Source organism: Diabrotica undecimpunctata, chromosome 1 (assembly GCF_040954645.1).
Source record: "Diabrotica undecimpunctata isolate CICGRU chromosome 1, icDiaUnde3, whole genome shotgun sequence".
Taxonomy (NCBI): Eukaryota; Metazoa; Arthropoda; class Insecta; order Coleoptera; family Chrysomelidae; genus Diabrotica; species Diabrotica undecimpunctata.
The window spans coordinates 179,295,222-179,309,407 of record NC_092803.1 but is presented as its reverse complement, the minus strand read 5'-3'; the positions used below and the strand labels follow the sequence as shown (position 1 = coordinate 179,309,407).

Below are 14,186 nucleotides of genomic sequence, written 5' to 3'. Positions count from 1 at the left end.
AATTCTAATCTGGCTTTTTCGTCTATCATATCTAGTGCCCTAATTTTTTTAGGTCTCTGAACAAGTAGCGTTCAGCTACGTATCTGGGCAAATTTGCAGCTTCTTGTACATAGTTGTTGTGTACTGCTTGTGTCTTCTTTTTGTTACTGTGATATCTGTATCCCCATACGAAGAATGCAAATGTAATTATTGATAATATGAGGCTGTTTATCAATCATAATTTAGTTTCCATTTTTAATTTGCTTTTTCTTCTTGTGAGTCTTCTTATTGTTGCTCTGGCCGTTGCTGGTTTCTGGACTGTCGCGTTAACGTGTGGTGTAAACATTATGACTCGGTCCATTATGGATCCTACATTTAGCTTCGTTCTGCCATTCAATGGGTCTGCCTTGCACTCTTAGCTATTTTTATGTGTGATCTCTTCTCTTTTTGAAAATATCCGCTTTGGTTTTCTCTGCATTGATATTTAACTTCCATTGGATACTCCATTCTTCTATTGTAGTCAGTGCCGTCCATAGATTTCTTACGGCTATATCCAGGTTCCTGTTTTTAGCCCCTATTACTGTATCATCTGCATACAATTAAATTTATAAAGCAGACAAGAGGGTTTATTTATCAGTGCAGGCCAAAAGCAAATAAACTGTGACTAGGCAGAGCTGGGTCTTCTGATGCGCCACAGACTGGTTTCTACGGTCGAGACGTTTAGTGATGATATAGTAGATTCATTTTAAATGGTCTAAGAATCATAAGGGCTTGTCTCTACCAGTATAATAAAATTTGATTACGTAAATTGTTATTTTTATTATAAGGAGATGTGAATGTGAATGATCGATCATTACTAAAGTTGTAGTGATCTAGAGAATGATAATTTTAACAGTTTTTAATTAAAATGGCTGTTATTATGTTTCTTTATTTAGTTTCTGGTAAAAATTAGGTTTATAAATTTACTGGCAACCATATTTCCATCGGCAAATCATGTTGTTAATATCTTGAATTACGATGCATTTAATAATTTATGCAGTAAGTAATACATTATTCGTTTTCCTGAAAAATACTGTTATTTTTCTTAGTGTCGAATGCTTTTAAAAATTATTTTCACAAAATGAATATTTTAAAAAGATTGTAAACAAAATAAGAAAAAGTAACAAAAAATTAGTTTAAAGAAGTGCGTCCTATAACTTAAAGTCTAACCTTTTTTGTTTCTTCACTATTTTAATTGGCTTACATTGGAATTGGGAATGGATCTTAGTTTTAGCCCATTTTTTTGCTCTAGAGCTATACAACGTAGCGCAAAATTCATGCATTTGTTTAAAAGATATTATGCAAAACGTTCTGAGAATATATCGTCAAAATCCAAAAATAGTTATCATTTTTATATCAAGTAAAGTCCAAAGTTTCTGACACACAGGGCGTTAACAATAATATAGGCCTTTTTTATAACATATTATAATTAGTGCAACTTGTTACCAAAAAATAATCAACAAAGTAAAAAGAAACCACATTGTAGCTATAAAATATATTAGTAAGGAGAAAAAAAGCTTCAAATATTCATTAAAGTCTGTAAAAATACGAAAAAAATATAAAATCACATAAATTTGTTTTGATAAGTGAAAACAGTCTCCATTTAATGAAAATTGGTGATAATAGTGACGCACATTTGTCGATTTTGGAAAGTTCAAAGCAATGGAGTAGTAGAAGGGCCCATCCGTACGCAGTTCCATCAGAAAGCTCTCGCTCACAGATACACCCAACATCCAGAGATCCCTGCTTACCAACTAAAGTGCACGCCTTCATCCGAACTACTCATTCGGTAGGCCCTCTTTAGTCCGGTGCATTATATAAATTTCCGGGTTTTTCTCTCTCTCTCTCTCTCTTTCTATCTCTCTCTCTTTTTTTCTCTATCTCTCTTGCTTTCACTCTCTTTAACTATCTTTCTCTCCCTTTCACTCTCTCTCTCTTATCGTTGCTATAGATCTATCTCTAATATTTCCTTCTTTCTGGCAATTCGAGTTACTGCCTACAGTATTGCCTTATATTTTCTCCTACTCATCCTTCCCCTAGTTTTTCGCCCTTTGTTTTAGCATCAGGTGGCTCGCAAACCCGCAAATAACACACCCGCAATCTCGTACTACCTTTAGCAGTGCGTTTCTTTAGGCTTCCTCTTGCATCCTCCTATATTTCTTGATGTTAAGCACTCTACCGATTTTGCGTAGTATAGTGAACCACTTTCATTACAATTCTCCTTTTGGCAGTCACTGGTCCTCTCACGTTGGACATAATCCTTTTTATCACTGCAGTCCTCTCCTTTGCACTGCAAACGACGTATTTAAAGTGCTCACCAAAAGTTCGCCTGGTATCTAGGACTACTCTAAAGTACTTTACTGTTTTGGCAGTTAAGATCCTTTCTCCCTCCAGGACAATAACTATATAGTCTCTGCACTTGGAGACCATAGTTTCAGTTTTCTTGGCTACCAGTATGAGGTCCCTGTTTCACGTCTTCACTTTGTTGAGGGCTCGGTTTTCTCTAAGTATGATTGACCAATTTTTGGTGTGCTCCACCACATCACCATCAAGTCATTGGCATACGTTAATGCCTGTTCACCAACGATCAGATTGGCCGCCAAAATCTCATTGTACAGAACAAAGCATTGGCTCCAAGACGGAGCCATACTACACTTCCGCGTTGATCTTCATAGAGTTATCGCTCGCAATAATGATGTATCTATCTGTGAAGTATTCTTCTATATTCTTTCTGTTCAAGTTGTGCAAATAGGGAGATATCTCCAAGTCGCCCAGTAGCCTGTCAATATTTTTTTAACTAGAACTATTAAAAGCATTTCTTATATCAAAACTGAAAGCCAACAACCATCTGCTCCTACCTTCATGCTCCTATCTTACATATTGGGGCGTCTTTCGCAAATTTTCCTTTCTGAGAACTCATACTGAAGGTCGGATATGCCACCTTTCTGCATTATCTTCCTCTCCATTGTTATGTTCACTAGAATCTCAAAGACCTTGCCTAAGGTATTTAACATTCTTATATATTTGTACGCCCCAGGCTCTTCTAATTTTGTTCCTGGTTTCGGGATAAGTATGAAATTTGTCGTTTTAACATCTCCTGGAAACTTTTGCCTTCTTTTTAGGTTTCTCATTATATGCAGTACCCATTACACCTTTTTCTATCAGGTCAGTGCTATCTTATAAGATCCAGGTGATTTTTGTGCTCTGAGCGTTTTTTGAGCGGCAGCTTCGGTCACGTCTCCAAGCTAGGCTGTATTTTTATTATTAATAGTAGTTCTCTTCCTTATTTCATTTACGTCATAACTTTTTTTATTTGTTAGGTGCTGTGTCCGTAGAAATTTCGGTTCATATTAAAATGCCCCTTTCTGCGCTTGCATAACCTCCTCTAGCCCTTCAGATTTAAAGCAGAAGATAGTTTAAGTATTTCGATTTTCCTTTTTCATTCTTTCTAGCTTAAGCTATATTGATTTTATGTGTAATCAATTTTATCTGCATCTTTGATATGGTTTTTTCCACCATTTAATATTTTAGCACAATACTCCTTGCGGACAGCAGAGAAGGATTACAGATCTTGATTGATCGCATTACCCAATACTGCGAAAGGTATGGAATGGCACTGAATATAAATAAAACAAAAATCATGGTGGTAAGCAAGAACAAGGATAGAAGTACGGAAATAAAACGGCGTATTGAGATAGCTAGAAGTGCTTTTAATAAGATGAAAGCAATATTGTGCAATGGAAAACTCAACATTGAAATTAGAACTAGAGTATTGAGATGCTGCGTGTTCTCTGTCCTGTTGTATGAAGTTGAGTCCTGGACAATTACAGAGGCGACAGAGAAAAAACTTATTAACTTTGAAATGTGGTGTTATCGAATAATGTGGAAAATATCTTGGACACAACACATAACAAATGCGGAAACGCTACAAAGAATGAAAAAAAGATAAAGAAATACTCAACACTATAAAGAAAAGAAAAATGAGCTACTTTGGTCACATAGTAAGAAACGAGAATATTAATGCGGCTGGTCATACAAGGAACGGTGGAAGGCAAAAGACGACCGGGGAGAAGACGCACGTCCTGGCTGAAGAATCTGAGACAATGGAGTGGGAAAACGTCAATAGAACTTTTTAGAACGGCTGCAGATAGAGTCAAATGGGCCATGATGATCGCCAATGTCCTTAGGGATGGGGCACGTTAAGAAGAAGAATATTTTATCACGTAAATCGCAATTCGGTTTTTTTGCTAAAGTCTCCTTTAAATGTTTCTGTCCTTTATCCTATATAGGATATAATGTGATCGGTTTTATGAACGTCTTTCCCTTTTAACAGCGCAGGTGACTAACCGTATCGTCTAAACCTCTTCTTTGTCCTAGCTTAAGACTGGCTGCCCTGCTATTAAGCTACTATCTTCACTTAATAGAAGTACAGACAGAGCTAAAAATAATAAAAAGGTATAATAATATTTAGTAGGACTTGAAAACTAGATAAGAATTAATACAAAATTTGCATAATGTATTTTTGACATGTCGTAAATTATATAGTCAAGTGTAACAATTATCCAAATGCACAATTGCAAAAATTTTATAATTGAATTTGACTATATCAAACGAATCAAATCACTTTCATCTTTTTTTTTAATTTATAATTTTTTATTAATTAGGGTTAGTTTTCGAGACAGTCGACTGTATGGGTGAGTTTGTCGCATGACTTTTGTCTTTATATGCATGAAGCACGCTAACTTTAATCTAATTTCTTCACTTTTTACTACGCTCTCTACTAGATTTGTTCTCCCACATATTGACACACTTACTTACACGTAACGATTAGGTCGGTTGCAAAAGGTGCAAGCAATAAAATCCGCCAACCGTTGGATATAAATCTCCGAATGTATTTACAATAAATTTTAGGATTTAAATGCAATAAACTCAATTATTGTTTCTATTTCATTTAAACGAACGATTTTTTTTATTGTTAACTAATTATTGGTTTATCAGAGAAATAGAATAACATTTAAATTACCTTGCCCATTTTCTCCTTTATTTTTCTGTTATATTTTAGTACTTATAATATTGTATGGCAATAACAGGAAAAATGGAGAAAGTACAAACCTTTCAACTTGATTATAAATGTGACAAAACAAAAACAATTCAATATATTTAATCTTAATTTATACGTAATAATAAAGTTTTTTATTTGCACTACCTGTTTAGTTTTATTCCTATATAAGATTATTAGAATTACTCTGATATAATAGACCCTGACAGCCAGACTAACTAGATAACGAAAATAAGTTAATACAATGTCTATGTTATTCAAACTAGAACAGAACGACAGTCAATAGGTTTTTGTACAGCTTTTTATTCATGATCTCCATTGCAGAATTCTGGAACCTAGTATTAGCTAGTAAAGGTGGATGGGTCCTATATGTTTATGGAGTCACTATTTTAAATTCCAAGCAACACGACATCTTTTTTATGGCTCCATTTTCTTTCTTAAGCTTATAGTTTATTTGATGACATATTTCTTTATATTGAACCTCGTCTTTATTTTCCATTTGCTTTTAAGTTGTATAACGTCTAATATTTTATCTGTCATCTAATTCTTTTTTTTGTTTCATTTTATTTTTTCCGTTCGTTAGTTATTAATGCCATGGTGAAATTCATAATATCCAGTTTTTCGTCTATATTTGCTTGTTCAGATCTATCTAGTGTGTTTTTAATCTTACAATGTATCCTGACCATACTCATTTCCTGAGAGATTAGTTTAACAGATCCTCTGCATCTCTTTTCCGAGCTGCCGTCAACAAAATTACTATAGCCAATTTGATAGCCAACGCTCGATAATCGAGCTCGGCACATGAAGAAGATAGTCATTTCGTATCGGCTACGCCTAGGATGGGGATGTCTAGTCTTACCATTTTTAGCTGAATCTTTAGTAATTTATCAGCGTCAAACATAGTAGTTATGTTTCACTTACCTATATTGTGGATTTCTATGGCACAGTGTTTTTGTTAATTGACGATCTGGGAGTGCCCGTGGTCTGTTTGTAATTTCCCTCCCCTGTCGGAGTTTGAATTCCGAGGTCCATAATCATTAAGTTAGTAAGTGGTTCAGTTGTTCTCATGGAAATCTGTACTAGAGATATCCATGAAGATCATTAATGTAGTGATTTTTCTTCACCTTCTACGCCTCAAAGTAAGGTTGACATTTGAGTAAGAAAAGATAAGGGATTCATAGCTTCACCACATCATTCGCCTCAAATGATATTAAATGGACCGATGATATTAAATAAACTGCAGGAACGTATATTACTTTTAGAGCATTCTATTGTATTTTTCAATATTAATCTATGTTGTGGTGTATAATTCTATACCAATTATATTTCACAACAAATCATTTTCACAAGAAGTCGGAACTTAGATAAAATCTGGATAACTGTCATCTAGAGCTGGAAATGGTTTCAAATGCAATGTAACTTAAATATAACTTCGAAAAGCAGGTTACTGTCATCCTTTCAGAGAGGATCTAATGGGAGTCGAGTAAAACGAATTTCATAATGGCTAATCAATGGACTCACAAAAGGATGAAGGAGTTGGAGCTGAAGTGTACGGACGAAAACCAAGGCTAAGCATTGGTGAAAGCCTGGGTAATCACTTTAAAATAAATTTTTGCTATAGAGATGTGCCTACGCGAATTTATAAAGTGTAACTGCAGGGACAAATTAAATTTATAAAAATTATATCGGATAGCCAAGGCAGCATTAAAAGCACTGCAATCGAATCGAATTGACTTTACGTTAATTTGGAACTTTCTTTATAATCTGATTTAGATGAAAAAAGTAAGTTTACTTAAGATACCTGGGCATAATGGTATTGAAAATAACGAAAAAGCGGGCCGATTTGCCACTTAAGGGACAAAATAAACATTCATAGGCCCAGAACCAGTGGGTGGGTAGCCACTTAAGAATCGAATGCGCTTACGGTTCAAGCCGTGAAGGTCAAAGGGCAAAGTGTCCTAAAGTGGCTACCTATCTACTAGATCTTGTTGTTGGCATAGCAAGAAGCACAGCCAAAAGAATAATATCGGACTGGGAACAGATGGAATAGTAACCATTAATAAGAACAAATTGGTCTTAAATATTCGAAGGCTTTTATATAATATGAACCTTCGAAGACGAGATCCAAAAATCTACCAGATATAAACAAGAATGGTCTGCGAGTTATCGTCGATCTACTAACAGAACACTATCATCTCAAGGAGCACATGAATAAAATCGGGCTTACAGAAAGTGCAGATTATAGATTTTGTCAGGCTGAAAACGATATGGTGGAACACTTTCTGTGCAACTTCTATTGTTGTATAGAATAAGCCCCAATGAATTTGATTATTATTAAATTGAGCCCTATGACTTCGTAAAGGTATCACCAAAGGCCATAATAGACTTTGTTAAAAAGACTAGGCCTAAAGGACAACTTTAACCTAGGGATGGGCCACAATAGATCCTTAGGTCAAGTGGAAGGCTGGTTAAGCTCCCATTCATCTTGAACCTTACCTTCCATAACCAATTATATTTTCACACAATAATTTCTTTAAAATAAAAAATTATTCCATATTTTTTATAATAATCACACAATAATGTTTATTAATTAACTGAAATTATACCATAATTGTCTTGAAAGTACATGTCTTCTTTTTCCTCTTTTATTTAGGCATATTCCTTGTTTTTCTGTATTTTTGCTCCGTATTCTTTTGGAATATTATTATTCCATATCCTTCTAGAATGCCTTGAGCTTCTTCTCCCGATTGATGACATGTTTCAAGCAAATTTAACTATTCTACTTTCTGCCATTCTATTAATGTGTCTGTTGGATTCTTCCATTCTTTCTGGTACTCACTAATTTATAGTTATCTATCTTGCAAAACTTGTTAATCTTATTACTCCCATTAATTTTGTCCATCAATTTTTTTGTGTGAGGATTCATTTGTTTCTAAAAATCTACGTGTTGAACTAGTTTTAGGTCTTTTTGCTGTAGTGTAAATTCTGACAAGATGGATTACAGATTTGTATGTGCACATTGTTGATTATATTTTCGTATTTTTGTTTTGCTATATAGTATTTTTGAGGTATGCTACTATACTAATTAGTTTGATACAGCTTTCTTCTTCACTAATTCTTTGATATTACCGTCGATTACCATTACTTGTTCTACCATCCTGTTACTAATGTCTTGTGTATTAGTTCCTCTGATACTATTAGACTTATTGTTTTTTCGTGATATCTTCGAGAATTCCTTATTTTAATATTGAACTGATGTAACATTTGTAAATCATTTTTATTCTTCGCTGTGGCCTCTGAATTATATTTTAAGTTAAGAAAAATATTAGTACAACTAAATAAAAATGACGGTTACTTGAGGGAAATTTATGTTCAATTTACAACATAAGTTATAAAACACAACTCTGTTTATTAAAATATTTTGTGGAAAGTAAACACAATGTTATCTTTTATATTATATTTTTAAACTGCATATAACTACAAAGTTATATTAGTATGTACTGATACAGTAAGTTTTTTTATTAAAAACTAAAATTCAGATTACTGAACGAAAATATTTTGAGCGGCACATAACTGATCTCTTATCTTAAAACTGTATCAACAACATTTATCCACATTTCATAGAAATTAATGTGACTAAAGGCGGATTTTATTTTTTGTTCTAATTGCATTTGATTGTACACTGGTCTAATTGCACTTATTCGATCATTTTGCTGTGGAATAATTTTAGAGCATTCACGACTTATTGCATAATCACTTTCGATTACATGTCTAAGGAAATTAAAGCTAATTACAAACAAATATTGTTAATACTGTGCAAATATATACCAAATGTACGAGTGATATACGATTTTTATTGCAATCTAATACACTTTAAAAAGAAAGAGCTTTCGATCTACCTAGAATTAACAAACAATAAAGCTAAGAGCAAATTATAATAATAATACACAGTAGTTGGATAGTAAGTTATGGATACATATGATAATTACAGTATTTTTTGACATTATTAACATTTAAATATCTTCTATTTTGATTTAATATTGTCAACATAAGGATCGTTTGTAAAAAGTTATTGATGAAAATTGTATTAGGAACTTTATAATCAGGTTATTTGCGGTTATGCAACTTTTTCAGCTCTTCTTCTTCTTTTTATTGGCACTCATGAATCCGCCAGCACATTTGGTACTACTGCATCTAGTCTTGCATCCAGGCAAATCGAGGCTTGGCTTCCTCCAAACTATGCCTCCCACATTGCCGAAAATTTTGCGTGTCGGCTGCCACTTCATCCTCCCACCTGTTTCGTGGCCTTCCTTCCCGTCTTGTGCCCTGCATTTTACTATCTAGGGATCTTTTTGGCAAACTTCCAGTCTCCATTCTTACTGCAAGACCAGTCCATCGAAGTCTCTGCGCAAATTATGGCTGCCATAGGCTTCTCATGGCGGTTACTTCTCATCAAAACCGTAATTTTGTCAAAACTAGGAATGACTATGTCCCCTTAATTCCTCAGCTAGATATATATCGCTAAATTTAGAAACCAGAAGTCAGCAACAGATACTGACTAGCTCTTAACATAAAGAAAACCAAATTTATGACAATTAGTAAAAAACCAATACTAAACGCTCAACTTACAATCAACCAACAGAATATCGAAAGAGTCGAGCAATATACATATCTAGGCACTAATTTAAATAGCCAATGGGACCACTCAACAGAAATTAAACAGCGAATAATAAAAGCAAAAGCAGCATTCGTTAGAATGAGAACCATTTTCAACAGTCGAGACATATCATTAAAAACAAAATGCCATCTATTGAACTGCTACATATTCACAGTTCTGCTCTACGGAATGGAAGTGTGGACACTGACTGTTGCATCTATGAATCGGCTCGAAGCTTTCGAAATGTGGTGTTATAGGCGCATCTTACGTATATCCTGGGATGACAGAGTTACTAATGTGGAGGTCCTGCGTAGAATGGGGAAAGAATGTGAAATTCTCATGACCGTCAAAATTAAAAAGTTGGAATATCTAGGACATGTAATGAGAAATCAAGAACGTTACGGCCTTCTTCAGCTGATTCTCCAAGGGAAGGTAAATGGTAAGAGAGGACCGGGAAGAAGACGCATTTCCTGGCTTCAAAATTTACGAAAGTGGTATAACACGACTACCACTGAACTGTTCCGCGCTGCAATAAACAAAGTAAAGATAGCCGTGATGATCGCCAACATCCGGAACGGATAGGCACTTTAAGAAGAAGAAGAAGACCGGTTCAACAAAGAAGATATGTTTATGAGCAACAAAAATTTACAATTTTCATCAAATACATCTCTATTAAGATTTATTTGGCAAATAAATGGTTTTTTGTACCAACAAATATAATGACTAGAACTCTATAAAAATCGTAAATCTCGTATGCATACTGTATATTTGTATTATAGCACAAATAATTAAAATTAACAAACTTTATTACATACTTAACACTATCTAACTACTCAACTCAACTTACCCGTTCATGCATGATCTCTTTTCCCTGTTACTTTAATAGCGTGTTTCCATACTTCTTAACACCTGCAGCTTTTATTGATAAATGCAGTCAAAGAGATTCTCTTGAACGTTAATGTAGAATTAATATAACTTTAAAAAAAATGCTAGAAGCGATTTTGTAAAGTAATATTTTCTAAGTACCAATTTTGATATTAGTTTATTATTGTTCATCTGGTAATAATAACATATAAATAAATGAAATGTTCGTCACATTTTAGTAATTAAAAATGTGTAACGCTGCATATCACAATTTAAATGTTGCAATATTTGCCAGAAAAAATTTTCAACTATAACATTAATAATTTAACAATTTTATGCTACCAGTCACTTTTGTATTTTTAATTTCATAATAAAATTTAATTGAAGTTGCTTCTTATGGTGCTAAACCTATTTAAAACAATTTGCACAACTATTACAAAATAAAATAAACTGAATAAATTCATTTTTTAATATAATAATACTATATCATCAAATTGATTATTGAGTAGTGAGTAGCAGCAAAAAGTTGATTGTGAAATAATTTCGACATCCTCTACAAGGACGACCTTGCTTTCTCTATTTTATATTTGATCTAAGAATATGCCCATTTGACATTTATTACTTTATCTAATCTGTTTCTTCTTCTTCTCTTTGTACCATGTCCATTACTGACCGTTGGTTTTCATATTGACTGTCGTAATTTTATTCACTACAGCTCTGAAGATGGACGACGAAGGCTAATGATCAAGAAGGTTACGAAGCCGTGATGTTCTTCTTCGACCAGAACCCCTCTTTTCACATATTTCACAATGGAAATAATAGGATGGAGGACTATTTTTTTGGGTGTCGCATGACATGGGTAAAATACTCTAATTTTCATATTTTTACAATTTTCACTATTTTAGGTTCAAACGTTAAACAAGCTTATGTGTAGCAGCCTTCGATACGTCTATATTTCTAAAGCTTGAAGTTTATCTAATACCGATTAAGTGAGTTTCGAGCTTTCAACTGAATCTTTTTTTTTTATTCAAAATAACACTGATCTGATCTTTTCAATGCAGATTGTTATCCCTTTGCTTATATCTCAATTGTCATTTATATTTTAACCGAGTGATGGTATAAGTAATGATCTCAGTTTTTGCTATTTCAGTACCAGATACTGTAATTATGTAGTCGTATACTGGTGTTTTCTGACTAACATATATTGAGTTTTTGAAGTATTAAGATTTAAGCTGTATTCTTCGCATTGTCATATAATAACTGTAGTTCTTCCACAGAACTCGCAAGCTACACAGTATCATCATTAATTCCGTTGACTGTGATATCTACACTAACACTGGCAAATGCCTCTTTTAAAATATGCTTGGAATATAGATTAAAAAGCAGTGGTGACAAGATGCATCCCTGTCTAACCACACGGAGAGTTTTAATTGATTTAAAACCATCTAGGTCAATTCTGACATTTGCTTGCTAGTAATATTATAGATTTTCTATAATTTATTTATTTTTCCCTAATCCATGTCTCTTTAACGTTTTTTATTCTTATTCACTTTTTTTATTATTATTCATCTTTTCGTATTCTTATTTTTTCTTTTTTTTTATTTTCTTCTTGAATCAATATAATTCTAGAATTTTTATATTTGTTCAAACTATATTGTTGCACGTATTTTCAACGAATTTTAACTCCATCGCAACATTTTGGCATCCTTTTCTATTTGTCCACTTTACCTTTAATTTTATTGTGATCTCTGTTTGTAAGTATGGCGTAATTTTTATTTTATTCAGATCCCAATATTTTCTTTGGTACTTTCACTTTAATTTGTTTAGCCTGATTTAAAGTTGTCCACTAGTAAATTATGATTATAGTTGATGTCTGCACTTGGACAAATTATTTTGCAAACTTTCGTTTACCTTGTTTATGTCTTATCCCTAATCCATAATCACCGATTAATTCTCGTCATATCATATATTCCTCCCATCTTTAAGGTAAAACCTTCCAAAATTATATACACGTTCTTCTCTCTCTCTTCAATGGCTCTAGACCCCAAATCGAGCCTTGGCCTCTTCCAAACTATGCCTCCAACCTTGCCAGTCTCGCGCCGATCTTCTCCAGGTTCTCACGTCTAGCAAAGTTTGCGCTTCCCTTTACTATTCCTCTTTGAATTTCTGGCTCTTCTATTCCATCCATTTTTAATTTTAATTTTTTAACTCCCAGATATGTGAAACTTTCTACAGTTTCAATATCGTCCTCTAATTTAACTGTGCGTCTGTTTTTCCTAGCTCTTGCCTATGTTAGTTTTTTTGTCTTTTGAATATTTATTTATAGCCCAGTCTCTTCAGCCCCTGTTTTTAATTGTAAATATATTTCTGCCGCCTCTTTTTTTCTGCAAGACATGATGCTAATGTCATCGGCATAGGCGGCAATCTGTAGTGATTTATTTGTTAGGAGATTACTTCTTCCTATATTCAGCTGTCTTATTACATATTCAAGAGTCAGGTTAAATAGTGTTGGTACCAGCCCGTCTCCTTGTTTTAATCCTTTAATTATTGAAAAGTTCTTAGTGAGCTCATTTTATACTCTGGCAGTTGCTGTTGACGAGTACATTGTTGCTTTTACTAGTTAGATGTATTTTTAGGGATGTTAAAGATATGTAATATTCGATATAACATTGGTCTATTAATCGAGTCGTAGGCCTGTTTGAAATCTATGAATATGATGTGGACGTCAATGTTGTATTCCCACGATTTTTGTAGAATTTGTTTCACTGTAAATAGCTGGTGAGTTGTAGATCTTCCTTATCTGAAACCGGTTTGAGATTCCCTGACAATATTTTCAGTTAGTTGTTGGAGTCGTTTATTTAGTATATAAGTAAAAACTCTATACACAAGAGGGTTATGCGCCGATAATTTTCGCATTTCAGTTTATCCCCTTTTTTATATATTGGGCATATAATCCCGGTTTTCGAGTCGCTAGGGATCTTTTCCTCATTCCAAATCTTGTTCATAAGCATATGCATTTGTCTTACTAGGCGTTCGCCACCTAATTTATATAGCTCAGAGGGAACGTTGTCAATACCTGGAGCCTTGCTATTCTTCTTTGTTTGGATTGCTTGTTTCACCTCTTCCATCGTCGGAAGTTCTATATTTTCTCCCTCAATGTGATGCATGTCAATATGCTCTGTATTTTTTAAAGTAAAAAATCGGTAAAGTCCCTAAGAGAGTTTGGAAATGGGTTTTAGGACTGATTTTATTTCTTTTGGATCACTGGTTATTTGCCCTTCTTGATTTCTACATAGATTTGTTCGGGATTTGTATCCTTCTCTTAAATTGCGTAGATATCTATAGGCTTCCCTTACATCGTTGCTTTTAATATTTTTCTCCATGTTCTGTATATTACCGGTCTCGTATTTTCTTTTCTCTGTTTGGCATATTTTATCGGCCCTCCGTCTTGCATCTTCGTAGCTTTTTTTTCTGTGGTTCTTCTTTCCATTTAATTCTTGAGTTCTTAATTTCTTTTCTGTATGCCTTTTTACACTCGTCATTAAACCATTCTCTTTTTTTGCCTATGAACTTTCTTGCTGCGTCAAT

At 33.7% G+C, this 14,186-nt stretch overlaps 2 protein-coding genes across 5 annotated transcripts in view; one reads left to right on the top strand and one right to left on the bottom strand.

Moving 5' to 3' along the window:
- LOC140432634 (uncharacterized) overlaps window positions 1-10,729 on the bottom strand; it is a 42,261-nt gene extending 31,532 nt beyond the window's left edge. Inside the window, exon 1 of the mRNA XM_072520667.1 lies at window positions 10,582-10,729. Within this exon, the coding sequence (XP_072376768.1) occupies window positions 10,582-10,593 (12 nt within the window). The 5' untranslated portion in view covers window positions 10,594-10,729. The remainder of the gene's footprint in view (window positions 1-10,581) is intronic.
- Window positions 1-14,186, top strand: part of Glut1 (Glucose transporter 1) — a 481,871-nt gene that overhangs the window by 442,069 nt on the left and 25,616 nt on the right. For 3 of the 4 annotated variants that reach the window (XM_072520662.1, XM_072520665.1, XM_072520664.1), the window contains one exon: window positions 4,683-4,712. The exons of the other annotated variant lie outside the window; for it this stretch is intronic. In XM_072520662.1, coding sequence (XP_072376763.1) covers window positions 4,683-4,712 — 30 coding nt within the window. The remainder of the gene's footprint in view (window positions 1-4,682; window positions 4,713-14,186) is intronic. 4 annotated transcript variants of the gene reach the window in all.